A 22,510-nucleotide genomic window follows, 5' to 3' on the forward strand; every position below is an offset into this window, starting at 1 on the left:
TTCCCTCTGTCACGGGGGAGGGCTGGACTATGCCATGGTTTTGACACCAGGACTGGTGAAGCTGGGCTGTGGGGAGAGTGGGACCCTGGGGGCGTCCCATCTATCCCAAAAGCATTGCCAGGGTCCCTCCCTGTGCCAGGGAAGCTGCCGGTCTCCGAGCAATGCAGCTACTCCTGCCACAACTTTGCCTGGCAAAGCAGCACTGGACATGGTGACCTGCAAAGCTTGGGCTGGGAAAGGGCCAGAGCTGCTGAATCCCAGGGAAGGGGTTGCCATCAGGGTATGCAGCAGAGGTCTGAATCATCCCACTCCAGGGAGGCATTCCAGAGCCCTGGCATGCTGGGAAAACTCCTGCTCGGAGCTCTACAGGCAACCTGAGAAACCCCACAGCAAAGGCCACCACTGCTAGTGATGCTGGGAAACTGAGGCACGAGGAGAATCCAAGGGAGACCTCCTTCCCTCTTGGCCCCATGCTGCCATGGGACATCCTGCCCTGGGCTGCACCAGCCTCTTAAAGCCAGGTGGAAGAAGGCTGGCACAGGGTCTCTCTTAGTCCCTCAGCCCAAAATCACGGGGTGGGTGTGTGCCCAGCTCTGGCTCCTCCAAACCCTCCAGCAGCGCGCACGGGGTGGAAATAGGAGCTGGTGGAGGTACTGGCAAAGGCTGGGCTTGCTGAGATCCCCTCCCGCTCCATGATTAATTGAACACAGGCTAAAATTAGCTGCGGAGGCAGCACCCCTGGGGTCTCCCAGCAGCATCCCACTGCCCGCCGGCTGCCTGCAAGTGGGTCAGGCGGCAGCTGCCTCCCAGTTGGGCACCCTGGGCGCTTGGGGGACCCCCGTCCTCTGCTGAATGTGGGAGCACCGCTCCCTGCTCCATGGCCTCCCCACTGCTGACTGCCCTTCTTGGAGGCTTTTCCCTCTCACCAGGCAGGGCTGCGTTATGAGGAGCAGCTGGGAAGGCACGAGGCCGCCTTTTGGGATGGCAGGAGCGCAGATCCCCGTCATCTTCTTCCCCGTGCCTTCGGGGATCTGTTATATTTAGCCTCTCTCCCTACCTCATGTTGCTGGCTCGGCTCTGGCTCTTTTCCCTCCCCTTCCCCACTGTTAATTTGTTTTCTCTGTATTATTTGCAGATTCGGGGAGGCAGAATGAGGTGTTTCGGCACAGGGGACCACTCAGCCATGGGCTCCTCGTGCTGCTCTCAATCTGGGGCTTTTTTGGTTGGGTTTTCTCCTGGCTATTTTTAACCCACATCAGCAGCTCCGAGGGGATGAAACACCAAGGGGTAACGCAAATTGGAGGCACCCTGTGGCTGATGTGCCAGGACAAGGGGGAGGATGCTCATGGCTGCTCAGGGAGGCTCCCATGGAATCAGGGTAGGGCCTGGACACGCTGCCCCCACATCCCAGGCAGGCAGGGGGCTGCACCCCCTGGGTTGGCCCCACCTGCCAAGCCCTCTGCTCCCCCCTGACTCCCTGCAGATCTGTGTCTGCAACCTCCACTGTAACACTCTGACACGCAAGCTGGGGAGAGTGGGAGGCTGGGCTTTTCCCTTGGAGCCAGAAGAAAGCAAACAGGGGAAAAGTTAATTAAAAACTTCAAAGCCAGATCATTCTAATTTGGTTTAACACGGCAGGCCTGTTCAGTGGCAGTGCTGTCCCAGAGGTGCCTGCATGGGGCTCGGGCTGGGAGGTGTCCAGCGTGTCACGTCACGAGATGTTCATGGGATGTCACCCACCACCAGGACCACTGCAGACCTCCATCCCTGCTGAGCACTGGGGTGTGGGGTGCAGTGGAGCTGCGCTCCCCGCTGGGCATCTGGTGACCAACCCTCCCAGGGACTGGATTTCGGAGCCACGGGAAGGGCGACTGCATGGGGAGGCTGTGCCTCAGTTTCCCCACGGCCCAGGGATGCCAAACCTGCTTGCTGGGAAGGTGTTTTCAAGGCATTTGGGCTGGGCCTGATCCCCACCTCCTGGCGTGATACCACTGCCCCACGTAAAGCAGGGCAGGGCTGAGGGCCCTGGGGGGTGGAGGGGGTGCCTGCCTCAGCAGGGGGACCTCATCCTGGGGTGAGGAGGGGACCCTGGCACCTCCAGCCACTGCTCTGAAGGAGGAAGGTGACATCTCTCTTGCTTAATTCTCACTCTTTTCTCCAAAAGGAGCCAATAATCCTCTCATTTTCTCCAGAAAGCTACGTCACAGGACAGCACAATCTCTTGCCCAGTCACTCTGCTGCCTTACCCTGCCTCCTGCCCCCACTTTTGGGTTTTTTTTTGGTGGTGGGTTGTGTGGGGTTTTTTTTGCAGAACTTTGGGCTGCATGGTGAGTAAAGGCATCCTGCTGTCTGAGGGCTAACGGCTTGTTGGAGAGATAATAAAGCAAAGGGGAGTAAATTAAAGTGACTATAAATAGCACCAGGAGAGGAAAAGGAGATGAAGTCATCTTCCTTCAGCTGAGCTGGTATTTGCATCACTTCTTCCCTTTGCCTTCCCCTGCCCCCTCACCCTGCTCAGGAAGCAGCCCTCCCCGGACCCTGGGGTCGTGCTGTGGGCTCTTTGTGCCCTCTGGGTCCCCATGGGGCTGGGCAATGTCCCCCTGGGGTGTCTGCCCAGCTCTGGGGGCTTGCTGGAGAGCACAGCAAGGTGGCCCCAAGCTTCAGCCCAGCTGTGCCATGGATCTGTGGCCCTGCCCCACACAAAGCAGTGCATGGCCCTACACAAACCACTGCCTCCAGTTTGACCCCAACGCTGCATCCCATGGTCACCACAAAGAACTTTCAGGAGCCATCACAGACCCATTTTTCTGCTCACAGCCCATCCACAGGTGGCTAAAGAGGCCCCCCAGGAGCAGTGCCTTCAGGAAGGCATTCTGCAAAGTCAACCACAGAAAAGCTCCTCCAGGAACCAAATTCCATAACTGACATTTTTATTCCTGATGATTTTAACGCCCAAGACTCCACCATCAGTCCCAGGACACACAAAGTAGGAGGGATCCTGACCCTGCAGGAGCCTCCCCGGAGTTAGCAGACAGCTTCAGATCTCCTTCAAAACATGACCCTCACCACCAAGGAGGCCACTGCCCCTGAAGCCCCCCAACAGCCCTCAAACCCCCCCAGCTGCCCCCTCACACGAGGTATATTTACATCTGAGTCAGAATGAGGTCACACCGCGGTTTCCTTATGTCAGCTACCGACTCCTATTCCTGTGCTATGCACACACACCCGCCGTGTTATTGCAGGGTATTTATAGCTGTTTTACATGTATAATTATAAAACCACAACTCCACACACGCACCAAAATAATCCCGGTGCCGGGAGGCAGGGGAGCGGGGCCAGGGTGATGGGAACGGGGCCGGGGCACGGACCCACCGCTAATAATAATTCTTTGCACTTTATATATAGCCCCTTTCATCCGCAGCTCTCAAAATCGCTTTGCAGGCATTTAATTAAGCTTCCCAACATCCTAATGTGATGACAGGCAAGTAATAATATCCTCGCTTTTAGGCACAAAGCGAGGGGAGGTGGCAGGACTTGTCTGAAGTCCCACAGCGAGCCCAGGTGTCCCGTGTCCTGCCCCATGCCTGTGGGAGGCCCACAGGGGGGATTTTGACACAGAAGGACCCTGTCCAACCCCTCTGCTCAGTTTAGGGTGGGGACAGTTGATGACAGCACAAGGTCCAGCGAGGGCAGTGGTGACCCTAGGGACTGCTGAGCTGCAGCTGCCCAACATCTGGAACAGCAGGTGGAAGAGAGACATATGTATCTCAACAAACTCATGGACGAGAGCTTGGGGGAGAGCAATAAATAAGCTGACAGGTCTGAAAGGGCTGATTTATGAGGAATATTAAGAGTCATAATGCTGCCTGGCCCAGCCATCCCCCAGGGAGACAGGGTGGTGACAAGGACCCAGAGACATCACAGAGAGACAAGATTCACTGGGGCCAGTGCCAACATATCTCCAAGCAGGAGGCCTGGAAGCAGTTGTGCCTCCCAGCACTGGGAGCTCTGGGCAGGTCGATGTGGGAGAACAGATGGGTCTCAGTGGCAGCCTGGAGATGGGATCCCCCAAGGATGGGTCTCGGTGGTCCTCAAGGCTTATGCTTTGTGCTCTCCTGAGCACCCTCTCTCCCTCCCATGTACATCCCTGCCTGGATGGACCCCTTGCCTCCCATCCTTGAAGTGCTGCAGAAGGCACAAGGGCAATGTGCTTCAGCTCTGGACACCAAGGGGACAGGAGATGCCGCTCAGCAAGAGGGATCTGGCAAGAGAAGGTGGCCAGCAGAGCAAAAGAGCAAAGAGGTGCTGGAGGCAAACACTGGTGTTGGTAATGAAAGAGGCAGGACTGCTGCCCTGGGGGGTGAGGCTGGGTGGGTTCATTAACATCTGCAAAAAAACCCACACTCCCAGCTCCTTTCCCATGCATGGAGAGGTGGGGGACAAGTGCCCATCCTTGTCACCACCTTGGGACTGCCCCACGGGGAAAGCAGCAGTGTGTTGGTGGATGGAGTGCAATTCTGCACACATGGGAACTAAATGCAAGTCAAAAATCATAAACTCTCATTTGATCCTTTAGCAAGAACCATCCTGACGTTTGATGATCATTCTGGTATCTCTTTCCCCGCAGACTGTATCCAGATCCCTGCTCACCAAAACAAGCTGCACGACAGCCCTCCGCTGACAGCCCCCACACATACCAAGCCCCCAAAATGGGGCAGCAGAACCCACTTGCACCACACTGGCACCAAAGAGCAGTGACACAGACATTAAGCAAGAAAACAGCTGCAAACCTTCTGAGGGGATGCAAAGAAATGCTCCAAAATCGTTATCTGTGAGGAGAAAGAAGGGAGGGAAATGGGAATAGTTTGGCTGTCCAGGAAGTCAGCATAGCCCAGGCAGTGCCACAGGGACATGGGCACCTTCCTGCTACAGCGCTGGCCACCAAAACTGCTGTCAATTCCCTGAATTTCACACCCGCTGCCCCCACTCTACCACCAGCTGGACATCTCTTACCAGGAGCTGCCGGCAGCTCTGCCATCTCGCTGGCCATGATGAAGGACTCGAGGATCCTTGCACGGAGCTCAGGGCTTGCCTCAGTGCTGTGGGGATAAGGAGGGGGGTCCGTGAGCAACTCAGCCTCCCTGGAGACCCTCAAACCCCTGGGACAGCAGCCAGCTGTCCCATGGATCTCCCGTGGGACCGGGGCAACACCGTGTATCCCAGTTCCGTGTGTGCATTGTGCCCGGGCACACCGTGGGAACGGGTGTGATGCCTGAGCATCTGAGCTCCCAGATCCAGCTCCCCCCTTCGGAGAACCCCAGGGCTGGGCCACTGGTGCTCTACCAGCTTGGTTGGGACCAGCTTGTCCATGCTGGGCACCCTCCCGTCACCCATCCTGTCCTGCGCGTGGCAGGGGCTCCTCACCTGGCTGCCCCCGGGCGGAGAAGCACTTCCCCAAAGAGCTCCCCGAGCAGCCGGGGCGAGGAGCGGCTCCGGGGGGTGCCCTGGCAGAGATGGCAGAAGTGGCGGGCGAGCTGGCGCAGGAGCAGAGCCTGGGGCTGTGGCAGGGCTGGCGGGGCCAGCAGGGCTCTGGCTCGCTGGCCACATTCCTCCAGGCTTGGGGTCTCTGCAGCAGAGGGGCACAGGAGAAAAATGGTCAGTTCGGGAGGTCAAGGGCATCCCCCTTGCCTCTCATGTTACCCACCAGCACACATGGCGTGAGTTGTGGCAGTTCTCTACTCCCCCCACAGACCCAAGAAACCCTGGCCTCAACCTCTCCCACAAAACCTGGGCAGACCACCTCTTCCCAGCCAGGCTGTGGATATCCCAGGGCATGCAGAGGTGTCTTCAGGGTCTTGGCCTCCCCTCGCTGGGAGGGGGTGACATGCTCCATTTATCCACTCACACCACCCCACCATCCCAGACCAGGTTGTCAGGTGCCTTTAGCACATTCCTCCTCTCAGCACAGCCAGGCAGGGAGCATGGGGGGGCTGAGCTTCTCACATGGCAAGGGCTGCAGCTAAACACCCCTCATGCTGCTCCAACAGAGGAGAACAGTGCGAGCCCTGCCCTGGTGCCCAGCAAAGCCATTGCAGAGGCAGAGCAAAGCAGAGGTTGGGAAATGGGCACCAGCTGGAAGATCTGAGGAATTTAAAGGCTCGGCCCTCCCCTGCAGCTGGGAGGGAAAAGACTTTTTAGGAGGAAAAAACCCAAATGAGCACCTGGGCTGCAGGTGTGGCTGTAGTGAGGCCCCTGCAGCCCCTGCACTGTGGTCTCACACCCCATGAAAGTATCGCTACTTCCAGCGATACTTGAATTGAACACGTGAATAAAATCAGGCACCTAATGGTGTAGTACATCAAACAGGTACTGCCAGAACCCCCATCACAGGTGCCCCGAGCAGCCCACAGCCCATGGCGTTCCCACCAGTGTCCTATTCCACATCCCCAGTGCCCTCTGGCAGCCTTGGCTGGGGCTCCCCGGTCTTGTGAGCTGTGAGATCAGCGCCCTGGGATTGCAGTCCGCCCCAGGCACAGGAAACAGCCACTGTCCAGCCATCATCCATCCCTGCCTTGTCCCAGCCCTTTTATCTGCGGGGCACAAGGAGGTCCCCAGGGCTGGGTTGCTCTCAGCTGCCTTCAAAGCCTGGCTCAGCCGGGGGCTGACTCAGCTCCATCGGCTCTTTGCTCCAGGACTGAGGCTTGGCCAGTGCCCAGCCAGCTCCCAGCATCCATCCTTGGGGCCAGGGTGCACCAGAGCTGCAGGGGTGGGGGTCTGGGATCCCCTCCAAAGCAGGTCTGCAACCCAGCTGGGATGGCAATGGGGTGTTTGTGAGTCCTCGTATCCAACAAGCTGCTCCTGAGGCATGTTTGGCTTTGCTCCAGGCCTCCCCTATCCCTATCCCTGCATTTTTTTGCACTTTTTTTCACCCAGAGGATCCCACAGGAGAAGGCCCACAGCCAAAGGGGGAATTTGCCGACGTTTTCCCCCTCCTTTTGCAGGTGGTCATCTTGCTGCTTTTCCAGCCCTCAGCCTCAAGCAGGGCAGAAAGAGCCTTGCAGGGCAGGCTGCCAAAACCCAGCACCATCTCCTCAAAGACTTATATTTTCATTTTTTTCTTTTCTTTTAAGCCCCAGAGAAATCCCCTTTCCATTGGTTTCTCCTCTGTTCCTGCCCCCTCCTCCTCCTCCTCCTGCCCCTGTTGTGTCAGGAGCACAGCCCGCTGCAGCACAGGCTGCAGGGAAAGGCGCTTCCCTTTGAAGTTGCTTAACGAGGCAACCCTGCTAATTGCTTCCTAATTGCGTTTTTATCCTTGGAAGGGAGGCAGCCTTTGATTTCTGCTCTGACGGGTGAGGGGAAGGCAGCTTCTCTGTGCCACCAGCCCCAGGGGTACTTCTTCTGGCTCCATGTCCCAGTGCAGGGCAGGGAGGATGGGCTGTGAGTTATCCCTCGCCTTGTCCCTGTGTCCCTCCTGCCTTGCTGGAGGCCACAAAGAGCCTGTGGCCTTTTCCCATCAGGACAGGGTAGGAAAAGGCCATGCTGGTCTGGCCATGGGTGATCTTTTAGTGCCTCTTAAGGCAGCCAAGAGCATGATCTGCCCAAGCACTAATCTGGCTTAGGATAGGGAGGTGATGCTCGGGGATGGAGGATACTGCAGCAACTGGCAGCGAGACGAGAGCTGCTGTGAAAGGGGAAATCCTGGTTTCACAGGCAGCAAGAAGTTCAGGTCCTGTCTAATACAGTGGGCAAGGGCTTCATGTGTGCCTGGTGATGCCCCCAGGGCCTCAGGCTGGGAGGGGCTGAGCAGCTCAGTGAGGACTCATATGAAATGCATTTTGGTCCAGGCTCACTGTTGAGATGGATCATGGGCTCTGCTGGCCTGGGTAGGAGCCCTGCTCTGTTTATTTGAAAAAAAAAAAAAAAAAATCAAATAAAACCAAAACCTTAATGGTCTCATACATTTGCACAGAGGTGGAAAAGCTTGCAGGGATCTAAAGGCACTTCCTAATGGCACTAAGCTGAAAAAGCAGAGAATTTTCTGTGCCCATATAAAGCCAAGAGTTAATGAGATTACAGGAAAAAATTCCCAGGCAGCAGAGCCAAAATATTATAATAACGCTTTCTTCTGGGGCCAGCATCACCCAGCCTTGGCAGCCACCCATCCTGACAGGCAGCACCTCCTTCTCTGGGCACTGCAGTAGGAGAAGACCATGCTGTGGTGGGGGCAGAGGAGACCCCTGGGCCTCCCCTTGCTTTCCCAGATCACCTCCCAGATGCTGCGGCGCTGCTCTGGCACACATGGTGTTCCCAGCAGTCCTTCTCAGAATCTGCCCTTAGTGCAGCACTGGGCAGGGGATCAGGTCAGAGCCACCCTGGAGATGCTGGGGAGCCTTTCTAGGGTCTACCCCAAGCTTCTTTAGCCCCACAGAGGTCCCAGGTGTGGGGGGAGCCCGGGTGTGCTTACCTTGAGCCATGTGGACCAATTCACTGTAGAGAGCTGGAGGGATGAGGGGCGATGGGAGCTCCTGGAGGTACCACTTCAGGGCATCTGCCAGTGTCTGGGCCTCATACAGGTCCATGTCCACAGCCGAGGCATCTGCAGGGAAAGAGCCAGCAGGAACCATGAGCCCATGGTCCTGCCCCTCTGGTGCAGAGCTCAGAGCTCTTCCATCCCTGTGGGCCTTCCTCCAGACATGGGGGCTGATTTCTTCGCCCATGCCCCCATCTCCCCAGTGCAGCAGCCCGTGATTTCACTGCCACCACCCTCCCCCCTGCAAATACTCCTGTCCCAGTTTCCACTGACCCTGAGTTCCACGTGCCCACGGAGAGCACGAGGCAGCATCTCTGCTTTGTGCATGGGGCAGGGAATCTCACCATTCCACTGAGGTCCCACTGCAGGATAGCGCCCATGGGAAGGACTGAGCAGCCCCTCGTGCATCCTCTGGTCATCAGGGCCAGGTGCTATGTGCTGACCCCAGCCCAGGAGGAACTGCTTGGAAAATGCATTCATGGAATGGGGTTATGGTCCCCAGGCAATTCATGTTGCTAAAGGCCCATGCCACCCCCAGTGATCCTGAAACGCTGTGAATGTGCCCCAATTGGCATCACTTCTCCCAGCCCTGAAAGGCAGCTGCCCTGGGGAGGTGGTGATGGATGCCCCAGGAACGGGGGAAAGCACAGAGAGGGGCTGACATCACACAGCCTGGGCTCACAACAGGGGCAAGCGCTATGAGCAGAAATGTCCCACGGTCCAGCAGGAGTCAAAGGGTGGGAAGTGTCTGTCTGAGCCCCGTGGCTGGGCCAGCACGGGGACGTTGCCTCACCAGGGTCCAGGGGGAAGAGCCCTTTCAGCATCCTTTGGTATTGCCTCATGCGTTTGTCTTGGAGGTCTCTCAGCCCGGCTGGGCCGGGTGGTGGCTGCCCAGAGGACGCTGGTGCCTTTTGCAAAGATCTGGAGGTTTCAAAATCTGGCTTGGATTCAGACTGGAGCCAAATGCAAGGTTTTGAAATTCTCCTTGTAGGAGAAATTGGAGGATGTCTGAGGTGGTCAGGAATAATAAAAGCAGCCCAAGATATTTGATATGGTTTGAAAAGGCTAATTTTTTTTGAACAAAAAAGCAAATTTGGCACTTTCCTAAAGATGCTTTATTAGGCCCCTGAGAAAATAGTGGGCTTGCCCTGCTCTGGGCCCCCTTCCCCTTGCTCCTCTGGGTCTTTACCCCTAGATGCATCTTTACTGAAACTGGTGCCATTTTGGGAGATGCTCCATCTCCCAGGCCAGCATTCTGCAGCAGAAAATATTGCGAGTCTCCAGCCATTTCAGCTGCGCTTCCTTCTGGGGCAATAAACCCAAAGGAGAGGAGAAATGCTATTTCCTAGGACAAGGCTTTGTAGACACATGGTCAGCAGGGCTGGGATGGGGAGCAGCTGGGAAAAGCTGTTTTTGGTCACCTTGACCTTGATCTCCTCTCGTTGGAATGTCCCCACTGTGGGCCAGGCAGCCTGGGAGCCTGCCCGCCTGCTCGGGGTCAAGAAGCCGTAGTGGGTCCCTCATGGCCAGTGCCTTCCATTTGGCTCCCAGGCCGGAGAGAAAACAGATTGACCAATGCCCGAAGCGAAGCCTTTAACCCAGCCGTGGGAGACACTACCTCATTCTCAGGAGCAAGCACCCAGCCGGCTGGGAACTGTGCCCCGGGGCAGTGTGGGGACAGCTGGGAGAGATGCCACCACGCTGGGGTGGGTAGCCATCCAGCCTGGCCAGACATGACCCAGGGCAAAGGTGGGTGCTGCCTTTCTGGCACCCCACAAGGTCACAGCATCATCCCATGGACCACTCTGCCCTTGGCATCTTTGAGGTGGGCAGTTATTTCTGGCAGGGTTTGTGGGGGGTGACAGTCAATTCCCCATTTGTGCCCTGGAGAAGTGAGCTGACAGGTTGTCTTAAGCTGGGCAGGTGGAGGAGAGTGGGGTCAGGGATCCCACAAGATGCTCCAACACCTCTTTTGGGCTGAATCCCTGCAGTGCATGGCTAAAACCCAGGGATGCTGCTGGTGGGTCTCAGTGTCTTGTTGCATTGCAAAGAGCTTCTCCCATCAGTGGAATGCACCGGCCAAACCCCAAAGCCCTTCTCAACCCGCCACAGAGATTTCTGCAGGGACCTGTGACTCGCCTTGAGGACGATGGTACGAATTGAGGAGAGCAGCCACAAGATGTTCCTGTGCAGGCAAGGGGCCGCTGCCGGGCGCTGGCCCCAGGCGACCAGCCCCGGGCTCCACCGTGGCCTCATTAGCTTGTTTGCCTCGTTAGGCATGGGCCTGGGGGGGTGTTCAAAGGGAAGGCTCAGCCAGTTTCAAAGCGAGACTCAAAAACATCTTTACACCCAGAGAGAGGCGCGATGGGGAGCCCAGGGGGAATTCACACCCCGCTGACAGGGACTGATTGCTGGTGGCACCGTTCTCTGCGACCAGAAATTGCCATTAAGCCCGTTAACCCCATCCTCCTGGAGGTGCAGTGGCATCCTCCTGCCCCAGCTCCTCTCCTCTCCTCTCCCCAGGAGCTGCCATTGAGCTGGGCTCCCCCCTAGGCTGAGAACACAACCAAGGGCTGCTCCGAGCTGCTCCCCGGCACCGGCTGTGCCCCAGCAGCTCAGGGAGGCTCAGCCAGCAGCTGGGGAAGGGTTAACCCTGGAGCCTTCCCAGACAATTACCACAGGTCTGACCCCGTGGATGCTGCTCTCTTCTTATCAGAGGGAGATGATAACCAGCTATAAGAAGTTAATGAAGCTGCAGGATGAGTCAATGCTCTCCTGCTGCTCTCCAGATGTTCCCGTCCTTTCCCCAGGGGAATGACGGAGGGATGACGGAGGGATTCTATCTGCCTGCCATAAACAGAAGGAAAATACCCCAAAACCCCAACCTTAACCCCATACCAACCCCCTTCAGCACACAACCTACTTGCTGACCTGCTGTCAGAGCAAGCATCTGGGGGCCAGTGGAGAGCACACCTTCCCCACGGAGGGGGGAAAAGCAGGAATAAATCTGGGACTGGACAAAGGGCGCACGGGATGACCACTGGCCCAGAGCGAAAGACAACGGGTGCTTCCAGCCTCCTCCCACTGGAATGCCAGAGCCCACATCCCAGCAGAGGTGGAAGGGTGCCGGGGCTTTGGGCTGAGTCAGGCTGGGCAGGAAACTCCAGGACCTCTCCCGCAGCTGCAGCCGGCCAGGGAGGCGTGAGTAAGCCCGGAGTTTCAGTAAACGCGGAGGATGTTTAGCCAAGAGGCGTTGTGGAGGAGGAGGTGCGGGGTTGTTTTGGAGGGGAGGCTTGAGCAGGTCCTGGTAACCAGCTGTCCCCTGCATGTGGCCACAAGTGACGGCTGCACCAACATCCCTGGACAGTGTGTGGGTGACAGGGTGCAGATCTTGCCCAGCATCCACGGCCCCTCTCCCTCAGGTGCAGCAGGGTGAGTCCCCCAGGCTAAGTTGGACCATGGCCACCAAGTGCTGCTGCAGTGTGATGCTGCCGGGTGCACACCCCCTGTGACAGAGGGGCACCCAAACCACCTGTACCTCGGGGCTGACTGAAATACTGACTTGGGAGTTTCTCTATCCCTTCCAAACCTTTTGATTTGGATTGCCAGCAGGTGCTGGAGGGATGTCCTCGCTGTCCAGTTCTGGGAGATATGCCTTCTAATCCACATGCATAATTTCTGTCCAAGGACCTGTACATCCCCCAGACCTGAGCAGGCATTTGAAGCTCCTGGGCAACCCACAGTGGGGTTTTATTGGGGAACTGTGCACTGAATCAGGGAGAATTTCCCAGCTTTGATTCAGCATCACTGTTAACATCTCCCAGCCCGCCTGCTGCTACCTTGTGCTGGGAACTTGGCAGCTGCCAGGGTACCCCCTGCCCATGCACAGGAGCACCTGGCAGCCCCAAACACCCTCCCAGCTGGGTTTCATCTCAGCATATCCCTGGCTTGGACTCAGCCAGGGCAGGGGTACTGGGTCCCTGCTTTGAGGGTGCCCAGTGAGGCTTCCTTCTCCCACCTCAGCTTCCCAAGGGCAGTTCCCTTCCTCAGTTTCCCCAGCACCCATGGGAGGGCATGACAAAAAACTCGCACCCCATTCTCCCTGATGGGCCTGGCAGGGACGGCTCTGCCGCTGCCGTTTATTTACCCTTCTTTCATCACCACCAAATATAAGAGATGAGCTCATGCCTCTCGCCAGGCTCTGACGACACGGGGTTTATTTCCACTGCAGGTATAAATAAAAAGCAGTGCGGCAGGCACCAGGGCGCCTCGTGCTGGGGAGGAGAGTCATCTTGGTGGAGTTAATAGCTTTTGGCCAGGGGAAACCAGAGCCCTTGTGCGCCTCGAACTCTCTCTGGCATCCCGGGGATGAGGATGGGGATGCTCTCCCTCCCTGGGCATCCACGCTGTGATGATGGGGGGGGAGCGGTGTGAGACTCCCCCAAGCTGCTCCTCACTTCCAGACCCTCTCTGCCTAGCAGCAGCTCCTGGCAGCCCCAGTGAAGCCCCGGGACCCACCATTGCTCGCTAATCCCCACCGAGACCTGACCTAATTCCCGGGCACGTGAGCGTGTCTCCAGGCAGACTGCTCTGCGCCGGGGCCCCAGATCAAAGCGCGCAGGATGGCAGCGCAGCCACGGCACGCCTGGAGACACCGGCTCCAATCCGCCTCGCGCTGCCGACAGATTCTCCCTGGCACCCCGAGTCGCAGGCAGCTCCTGCCTGGCCCTGACAACAGCGCAGGCTTCTCCCGGCGCTGCTCTTGTATCCGGGGAAGGGTCTCGGTGTTTACGTCTGCAGCCCAGAGCCCCGGGCAGGGTAAGGGTTATCCAAAGTGCGGGGGAGGCTCCAGCGCTTTGCCACCATCTCGGATGGGCTCAGCCCCTTCTGAGCCACATAGGGCACCCAGGGACCTATTGGGGGGGGAGGGGGGGGGGAAGAAGGGGCTGCAGGATCTCTGTGTGCTGTTTCCAGGGAGAAGGGATGAGGATGCAGACCATCCCTCCTCAGTGGTGGCAGAGCACTGCCCAGCCATAACACAGAGGACTTTGCAGCCATCCCCAAGCCAGACCTACCCCAGCTCGGGCACTGCAGGGAGTGCTGGGTGCCAGGGTAAGTGTTGCACCTCGATGATGCTGTTTAAAGCTCTGCTTTATTCCTCTTTTTCTGCCCATTCTCTTTCCCTGCCACTGCTGTGGGGCTCCTGGCTGGGTGACCACCTCCCACCCTTGGGTGAGTTCCCCCGAGTCCTCTGTGGAGCTGCAGCTTTTCTTGAAGTCCCTTTTTGGTGCCACCATGTGACTCTGACTCCCGTGTTCAGTGATTTCACATGGCCTCTCTTGCCTCTCTTAATGGGCATAAGGGTCCAAATTGAACACCGAGTGTCCTAAAACAATTCATTGTCCTCCGGAGCCAGGATAAGCTGGCTGTGAGCCCAACCACCCTTCAGATCCGTGCTTCACTCGCCAGCCCTGGTGTCACCTGAGCCAGGTGGCAGTGAAGGCACTCAGTTCACTGAGTGCCCTTCATTGATGAGCTCTGTCTTTGATTCCTTTTTTTTCCCACCTATAAATTTTTCTTGCACCGTCCAACATGGAAGTATCAATTCTGGTGCCCAGGCTCTAGCCAGCAGTCAGATGCCACTGACCTGCAGCATGTCACCAGTGCCAGGATGGGGACGGGCTCAGCCCAGGCTGCAGAGCCACGTGGAGCTGTGCTGCATCCAAGTCTGCTCTGCCCGATGTTGCTGCAGCCCCACGAGGATGGGAAACCTTCATCCCAAAGCCTGGGTGATTTTCAGCTCCAGGGGTTGCCCCGTCCTTCCAGGTCCCCAAAGGGCAAGGGCTCCAAAAGGGCCCGTGACACAAAAAGGGTTTGATCACAGCAACTCAGATGAGTGCCTTTGCCGCCAGCCCCAGGGACACAATGCCCACTGGCTCCCTGGGGCAGCCAGGGCTGCTCTGACCTGCACAGCTCCTTGTCCCCAGAGAATCATCCTCCTCCTCCCCACTGGAAGTTCAGACCCCCTTTCAGGGTAGAAAACACTCTGTCTTCTCTGACACATTAAGATTTGGGGGTTAGAAAACCAACACCCAAACTTTTCCAGCCCCTACTCCATTTTTCTTGCACTCTTTAGCAGTTCTCCTGCCACCGCTGCCAAACACCAGCATGATTTGGGTATTTGCAGGGAAGCTGAAACCCCCAGTGGGAATCCTGTTTTCTCCCCAGCTGAGATGTTGTTCGGTTCCAGCTGCTGCCAACCCTGGCTCCGATTTCTCCCCCTTCCCCAAGATGGAGCTTGGCTTTTGCAGGTGAGCTGCTGGCAGAGTTGGGACACTGGAGGGACGAGCCATCAGGAGGAAGAGAAATGTGACCCTCAGCTCTGCCTTCTCATGCGTGGGGCAAGGAAACTGCAATATTTCATCAGGGATGTTTCACTCCACCAAATGCAATAAAAGGGCTTGTATGGGAGCCAAAACAGAGATGCTCTCCTGCCCTCCCCATCCAGCAGGGGGGCTCCAGCAGGATCCTGGGCAAACACCACCAGGTCTCGCCTCTGCAGGAGGCTGCAGGGAGAGCAGGCTGCCAAGCCTGGCCTCTGCTGGGATGTTTGACCCTGGCAGGAACATCATTCCCATCCTGTTTGCAGAGCATCCCTCCAGCAGGGCTGAGCATCAGCCCCTTCAGCTGAGAGTTCATAAGTGTGAGACACATCCTACCCCCTCCAGCCAGCTCTGAGGGGCTCTGGCTTTGCCCAGGTCAGCATTGCTGAGTGCACAGGGCAGCCCCCTGAAGTGCCAAATAAAAGATTTCCGTCCCAGAGGAGATGGGGCTTGGGAGCATCAAGTCTCCCAGGGCTGTTGGTGATTTTTCAGGGCTTTGAAATGGTTTGAAGACCACGATGGCATTTCTCTGCCTGGTGCTGGGCCCTGCAGTGGGAGATGGGCAGACCTGGACAGACCCTGCAGTTGCTCAGAGCTCCAGCCCAGGCTCTTGCCAACACAGCGGGGTTTGCCCTGGGGCAGGGGGAGTCTCCCAAGGCTGGGCAGGATTTTGGCAGTGACTGCTATGGTGCAGTGGCTCCCTGTGAGGAGCCCTGGGCCTGCCTGGAATGCTGCACCGGCCGTTTGGGAAGAATGGAGGACCCGTAACTCCTGCGTGCTCAGAAAACAAAGCATCCTTCTCATGCTGCCCCTGCCCAGCTTGGGCACCAGCGCCCAGGGCAGCCGAGGGGATTGCTCTTGGATGCCTTCACCTCCTCCAGAGCTCAGCCATGAAATGTGGGCCAGGGAACAAGGCTGTGAAGAAGAACACTCGCTGCTCTGGGCTTCCTGAGCCCACAGCTGGCAGAGGAGAGTGGGGTGGTGGGGTGCCCTGTACCCCCATCAGCCCCGGGGGAGCTCAGGTCTCCTCGGGCAGTGAGGATGGAGCAGCACCGGGAGCTCCAGCATCTCCTCTCCTGCACCACTCCTTCCCCGCTCGGCGGGACTCGGCTCCCGGTGCGCGGGAAGCGATGAGGTCATGGTGCTTAATATAGCGATTTCATCACAGCCCTTCTCCCCAGCAACACGGCCCGGCTCCCGCCGCCCCCCGGCCGGCAGCGCCCGGGATGCGGTGGGATGCGGGGCCAGCCCGGGGCTGTTCGGGGCCGCCCGTGCCTGGTGTCACAGTGCCGCCCTCTGGGCACCGCGGCCGGACGATGGGGATGCTCGACGCAGCCCCCCCCACCCCCCAAGTACCCAGATTTGAGCGGCACACGGGATCCATCGCGTGTCCCCCCTCCTCTTCCCCCCCTCGCCGCCCAGTGCCATCCTATCCCAGCCGTGGATTTAGAAGCAGGGGTGGGGAAGACGGTTTTTCCCTCCTCCCCACCCTGCTCATGCCCCAAAGTCCCGCAAACCGCTTCCCATTCTCCTAAATAATAAGCTTTTCCTTTCCTCTTTCTTTTTCCCTATCGCACCCACAGGATGCTTTCTGCCTGCCCTGATCCTCAGATACAAACCCTAGAGATATGGGTGGGGAAAAAAAAAAAAAAAAAAAAAAAAAAAGAGCTTCTAGTGAAGTGCCCCAGCCCTGCACCTGCACTCTCCTGGCTGCATCACACAGGGTATTGGGGGAGTGGAGAGGGGTCCACGTGCAGGCAGGGCCTCACAGAGCTGGGATTAGGGCCGTAATAATGCTGGAGCTGTAACCCCTCCCTGCTGTGCCACAGCCCCCTTCCCTCCCGGGAATGCAGGGAAAGATGCAGCTCTGGGACTTACCTGTCAGCAGGGCCTGCTTCAGCTCAGCATCCCCCAGGGCACTGGGGCCAGATCTGTAGAGCACCTCGCTGTCGAGACCTGGGGGACAGGCAGGAGAGAGGGGTTAATGCTGAGCCCCATATCCCCCTTTCTGACACAGTGGAAGCAGGCAGGGACCGAGAACACCAAGCTCCTGCTCTGAGCGTGGGTACAGGGGCGAGTGGGGAGAGCTTTGGCTCTGGTGATGCTCTCGGGGCCTCTCGGAGCACGGCAGAGCCGGTGGCCTCATGTGTGCCCCCCGTGTGTGCCCTGCAGAGGGAGGGGCAACCCGGGTCTCCCTACCTTGCTTTTCCAGCGCCTCGATGAGCCTGGCCACGGTCGGCAGCGCCTGCTCGGGGAGGGTGGGATGCTCGGCCAGCTCTGCCTGCCCGGGGAGCCCTGTGGTGGAAAGAAAGGGGAGAAGAGGTTTGGAAATTCCTGCCTGCAGGAATTCCAGTCTCTTTTCTCAGTTGCCCCATGATAGGACCAAGCTGCTGCTTTGGCAGAGCCACAGCCAATACTTTGGCTCACGGGTGGCCAATTTTGGAGCACTTCTCCCTTATTTTATCCTCTTTTTGCAGTAAGAGTCACTGTTGGGGGCTCAGCTGCTTGCTGAGATGCAAAGACATGCTTGGGCACATGCCCATCCTGGGCATGGAGACCCTTCAGGCCAAAACCCCTTCCCCACCTCTCCTCCTATGGCACCAGGACTGCACTATCTCACCACCCACAGTCCATAGTGACACCAGGCTGGAGCTGGGAACCAGATCCATATCCACCACCGACATGGCTCTCTGCAGCTCTCACTCACTTGGATTCTTTGGTGTCTACAACAGGATTGAGCTCAGGCCCAGGCAGGACTCGCCCAGTCCTGCCTCAGCTGGCAGAGACCTCTGTCAGCCCTTGAAGAGCCCTTTGGCCAAACGTGTCAGGCTTCCCACGGCACAAATCCCCATGTACTGCTGACTCCTGTGTTTTATACCTGGGACACCTCACCCTAGACCACGACAGAGAGGAGCAAACCCCTCAGCAGGCAGGAGAGCAGCAGTCCTTACCCCAGGGCATGTTGTATCCACTCATCCCTTTTTATCACCCCAGCTGATGAAACCTTTCTGTGTGGGTTATACCCCAGGGAGTCTGTAGCAGTGCATTTCTGGGATTTCTCCCCATTCTCCCTCTTCAGTGGCCTTTAAAGCCCCAGAAAGGCAGTGGGCAGGGCCTGGCAGGGGCTGCCACTGGCTGCAGCACATCAGAGCCATGTGCGTCTGCTGCAGTACAGACATGTACATGTGGAACTGCTGGGGGAAAAAAAAAAATAGAGGGACTTTGGAGAGGGCCACGCTGCCTTCAGTCTTTTGCAAAAACGCAGTCTGGTCACAACAGGTGGATCCAGGCTCTGATTCTCACTGCAGTCTTGCCCTGGTGCTCCCTGGAGAAGAGGGAGGGATGCAGACCTCCCGCTCGTGGGTGGCTGATCCAGTCCCCAGGCATGGCTGCAACCCCAAAGCCCAGAAAAGGGGGGTCTCTGCTGCCCAACAAGGATATGTGGGTGCCTTGGGTGGGAAAAGAAAAGATTCCAGGGTTTGAAGCAAAGCACATCGTTGGGAGCTCATGTAAAAGTGTCACCACCGCATGAGTGGTTTTGTAATTAGGGAAAACTGGGCTTTTCCTCCAAACCAATGGCTTAGGGATAAGGTGGTGACTGCAGAAAAATAACTGTCTGTTCCTCCTTGCTGGGAACAACAGGAATGGCCCCAAGTGTGCCAAGCTGGACCCCGGTATCCTGACACCCTGCTTGGCTCCAGCCCCAGGTGTAGCGAAGGTGATTCCTCTTGGCAGTGGGACCACTGGGCACAACCCAGTCAGGGGCAAAACAACCACCGAGCTCCTGGGAAATCCCTTGGGACTCGGATCTGCTACAGAGTCATCTTCAGGATGTTATTTAATTAAAAAAAAAAAAGACCATTTCTCCCTGCAGAGTCAGTCCTGACTTGAAGGCACGGCTGGGACATGCAGTGTCTCTGTGTCATTCAGAGCTTCCCCCAAGGCTTCAGCCAGCTCAGGGTCCCCGTGTGGCACCAGGGCTCGGTGGGCACTGAGGGAGCTCAAGGTGGTGCTGCTGTCGCAGAAAAAAAAATTAGGCCTGGCCAAAAAAAAAAGATCCCTCAAAGCTCCATCTGGGAATGGAAACAGTATGGCAAGAATTAAAACAAAACAAAGCAAAACAAACAAAAAAAAACACAAAAAAACCAAACCCAGTAAAACAAAAGCACCTTCCCTTTCAAGGGGATGTTGGAGATTTTTACTCTAAGGGAACTCTCGCCAGCCAGGAGGTTTGGGTTTAAACTGACGCAAAATGGCACACGCTGCTCCCCTGCTGCAGAAAGACGTGGTTGTGGGACACGAATGTCCCCTGCTGAGGTTCCTACACCCTGGCATTGCCCCAGCAAAGGCACCCCACGGAGGGGCATCCCACAGCACAGCGCAGAGGAGGCAGCACCCAACATCCCCCTGGTCAGTGGGGCTGGACGCCTGGCCGTAGTCAGAGCACGTCCTGCAGACAGCAGCACTCTCCACAACCTACCACAAAAACCTGCTCTTAGGGATTTTTTTTTTTCCCCTTACTAAAAAATATGAATTTTACATTTTTAAAAATGTTGTTATCCCCTTGCCCAAGCACACGCACGGCTGGGGCTCCTGCACTGGGCCAGGCTCTCCAAGCAGATGAGCTTCCTTGACTTGTGGGGCATCGCCACATTCCCAGCACCTGCGGGCTGGGGTCCCTGGGCACACGTCCAAGCCCTTGGAGAGGAGCCCCTGCCAACCCCTGTGTGAGGCAGGCACGAGGAAGTGGTGATGGGCAGTGAGGGCAGAAGCAAGAATGTGACTTCACACTTCTCCCTGGTGAATGAGGTTGGAGACCCCCAGGGTCTGCTCCTGTCCGACCTGAGCTGTCCATGCTACAGCACCGAGTTTTCCAGGGCTATGCCCGCTGAACAGCCAGGGCAGAGGGCTCCTCACGCACCACTGGGCTCGACTGGGAAGGAGGCTCAAACCCCCCATCTACACGCTCCTGCAAAGCCAGCACGCAGCTGCTCATGGAGCCTCACCAGTGCTGCTGGGGCTGTGGCTGCCTTGGTACACTCAGAGCACTGGTCAGGGAGGAGCACCTGCACTTTGGGGAGAGGAGACAGAGGGGGGCCCAGCATCCTTTTCAAATGGCTGGGGGAGCTCTGCATCAGGAACTGCCGGGGGGGGCTCCGCATCAGGAACTGCCTGGCAACCCCACACACGGACATGGATGGTGCCGTGCTCAGCTCAGGAGCCAGGTGGTCCCCACCTCTTAAATCATGGTGGCAAGGCAGTCCTGAGCCATATTTTGAAGAGAGATGGACTCCTCATCAGTGGATGCCCCTCTAAACCTCAGACCGAGGTACCTCCAATGTGCAGCCAGCCCAGAGGGGAAGCAGGTTCTCTGGTTACCACACCTGTGCCATGGTCCCAGATTGGGCAGGGAGGGTGCCCAGAGTGCTAGATCAGCAACTGGGCAGGTTCTGAGCAGTCACAGGTGAAGGTGATGCCCCTCTCCCAGCCTCAGGCCCACACAGACAGCCATTTCTCCTCCGTCACATCCTGGAGCAGGAGAGCACCGTGGCTTCGACTGGGGTTGCCAGGACACACCTGGCTGGAAGGGGGGGCTCTTACTTTGCTTTTACTTTTTTTTCAGCTTGTGTACATTATGTAACTGCTGTGAAACCCCTCCTGGCCCCAAGGCCCTTGGCCATGGTGAGTGGTGAGGGCAGAGCTGGCTGCACAAGCTTGGCTGAGAAATGGTCGGAGGCCCCCGTGCCAGGAAGGGTCCTCTTGAATATTCCCCCCAGTGCTGCAACCCCCAGGGATAGAGGAGCCCCCCAGGGACCAATTCCACTGCCTGCCAAGATTGTTCCCTGTCCCAGCCTGCACAGAGTGACAATGAAGCCGGGAGCTGGCCGAGGGCCAGCACTTGCCCGGGCACTGAGAGCAGCCTGAATCAGGTGCCGCAGTGGTGGGGAGAAGACCAGTTGGAAAAAAAGTCTCTGGGGACCATCATGGGGCTTTCTGATCCTCTCTTGGGGCCCAAAGGGCTCCTGCATCTTCTCCTGTCCTCTCACAGAGGTGGATCCCCTCGGACACCCCACACCAGCACAGCAGCCAGCCTGGGATGCTGGTGAGGAGCAATCCCTGCAGCATGTTTGCCTGGGTGTTCGTGACACTTGGGGCACCCCCTGCCCCTCCCCGAGGCTGCCTTGATGCACCAGGGCGGGTAATTCTGGGGACAGCTCCTTCTACTGTGTCTTGATCCCCATCCCGAGGGTGGGTTCTGACCAAGCCACTGAAATGGCAAGCACACACCCCAGCTCCACACCACCCTCGCCATCTTGCAGGGGACGCGCACCCGTGGGCTCCCACCTTCCTGCTCCCCTGCTGGCACTCACCCCAGGGCGTGGGGCTCCCAGCGGGCGGCAGGGGCAAGGGCCGTGGCCTGGCCTTGGTGGCGGCGGTGGCGATGCGTGCGGGACCCAGGTACTCCACGTAGGTGCCGGGGAAGTCTCCGCGCTCCTTGGTGCGCTCGTTGACGCCGTGCAGCCAACCCTGGGGGTTGCGCTCATCCCCGTCCTTGTAGTTGGGGCTGCCGAGCAGCCCGGCCCTGCTGACCGTCAGCACGTCCCCGGGGCACAGCGCCAGGTCCTCCTCCCGGTCCTTCTGGTACTCGTAGAGGGCCCGGTACTGCAGCCCGTCCGAGGAGGCCATGGTGGCAGCGTGGCGTGGGTCACACCGCCACGATCCAGCCGGGCATGGGGGGCCTGGGGTGCCCGCACAGGGTAGGGGTGGCTGGGCCCGGGCAGTGCGGAGGGGTTGGGAGCGCCCCTCTCCCTGCACACGCAGAATGGAGATCTCAGCGTTGGAAGATGTCCGAGATGGAGAGCAGCTCCCGACCCTCCGACCCCAAAATTGCCGTGGAGCCACGCCAATGCCTGGGACTCACCAGGGCTGGCTCAGGTGTGGGTGAGGAGCTGTTTCTTCACCGGGGCAAAGGGAGGGGAGAGAATGAGGCTGATTGGGGTAGAGGCTACAAACGTGAGTCCTCTTCTCAGCCTGGCCTCGTCCACACGGTGCTGGGGACCTCCCTCTCTCTGCCGGGGAGAAAGGCAGCGTGTTAGCGACCAAACCGCCGCCTTGACCTCAACCTCATGCTCCGTCCCCCCATCCCAGCCTCCCAACACCAGGGAGAGCCCAGCAGCTCGCTCAGCTCCTGCCTCCCAGGGAGCTCCCGCCAGCAGGGCTCGGCTGCTGCACGCGAGGAAAGTACCGGCAAGAGTCTGGAAAGTAGGGCAAGAGATCACGCCATGGGTTTTTAAAATAGACATATGTGCTGAGAAACCTCCTGCTGCACGCAGCTCCCCTCCGGCAGCTCCAGCCTGGCACTGCTGCACGGAGCTTGGCAGATGAAGACGTAGGATTTTCACGTGGGTTTGATTTTTTGGTGGGTTTTTTCTTCCCCCCCTCCCCCCCTTTTTTTTTTTAAATTTTTTTTTTTAATGCATTTTTATATATTCCTCCAAGAGTGACATCATCCCTGGGGTGGAGGGGGGGGAAGGAAAGCCGGTGCCGCTGCCGACCCGCTGGCCCCCAGCTTCCCGCAGGACCCCGCGGAAGAGGG

The 22,510-nt window shown here is 57.9% G+C and overlaps 1 protein-coding gene across 1 annotated transcript in view; it reads right to left on the bottom strand.

Annotated features, from left to right (window-relative positions):
- Positions 1-21,978, bottom strand: part of LOC114062212 (phosphatidylinositol 3-kinase regulatory subunit gamma) — a 78,060-nt gene extending 56,082 nt beyond the window's left edge. The window contains exons 1-6 of the mRNA XM_027893410.1: positions 21,285-21,978; positions 17,113-17,208; positions 16,792-16,869; positions 8,465-8,596; positions 5,425-5,626; positions 5,014-5,099 (exon numbers count right to left, since the gene is read on the bottom strand). Of these exons, the coding sequence (XP_027749211.1) occupies positions 5,014-5,099; positions 5,425-5,626; positions 8,465-8,596; positions 16,792-16,869; positions 17,113-17,208; positions 21,285-21,600 (910 nt within the window). The 5' untranslated portion in view covers positions 21,601-21,978. The remainder of the gene's footprint in view (positions 1-5,013; positions 5,100-5,424; positions 5,627-8,464; positions 8,597-16,791; positions 16,870-17,112; positions 17,209-21,284) is intronic.
- Between the last annotated feature and the right edge of the window lie 532 nt (positions 21,979-22,510).

This window comes from Empidonax traillii, unplaced genomic scaffold (assembly GCF_003031625.1).
Source record: "Empidonax traillii isolate 1590-97213 ecotype Southwest subspecies unplaced genomic scaffold, ASM303162v1 scaffold15:size5535645, whole genome shotgun sequence".
In the NCBI taxonomy this organism is placed as follows: Eukaryota; Metazoa; Chordata; class Aves; order Passeriformes; family Tyrannidae; genus Empidonax; species Empidonax traillii.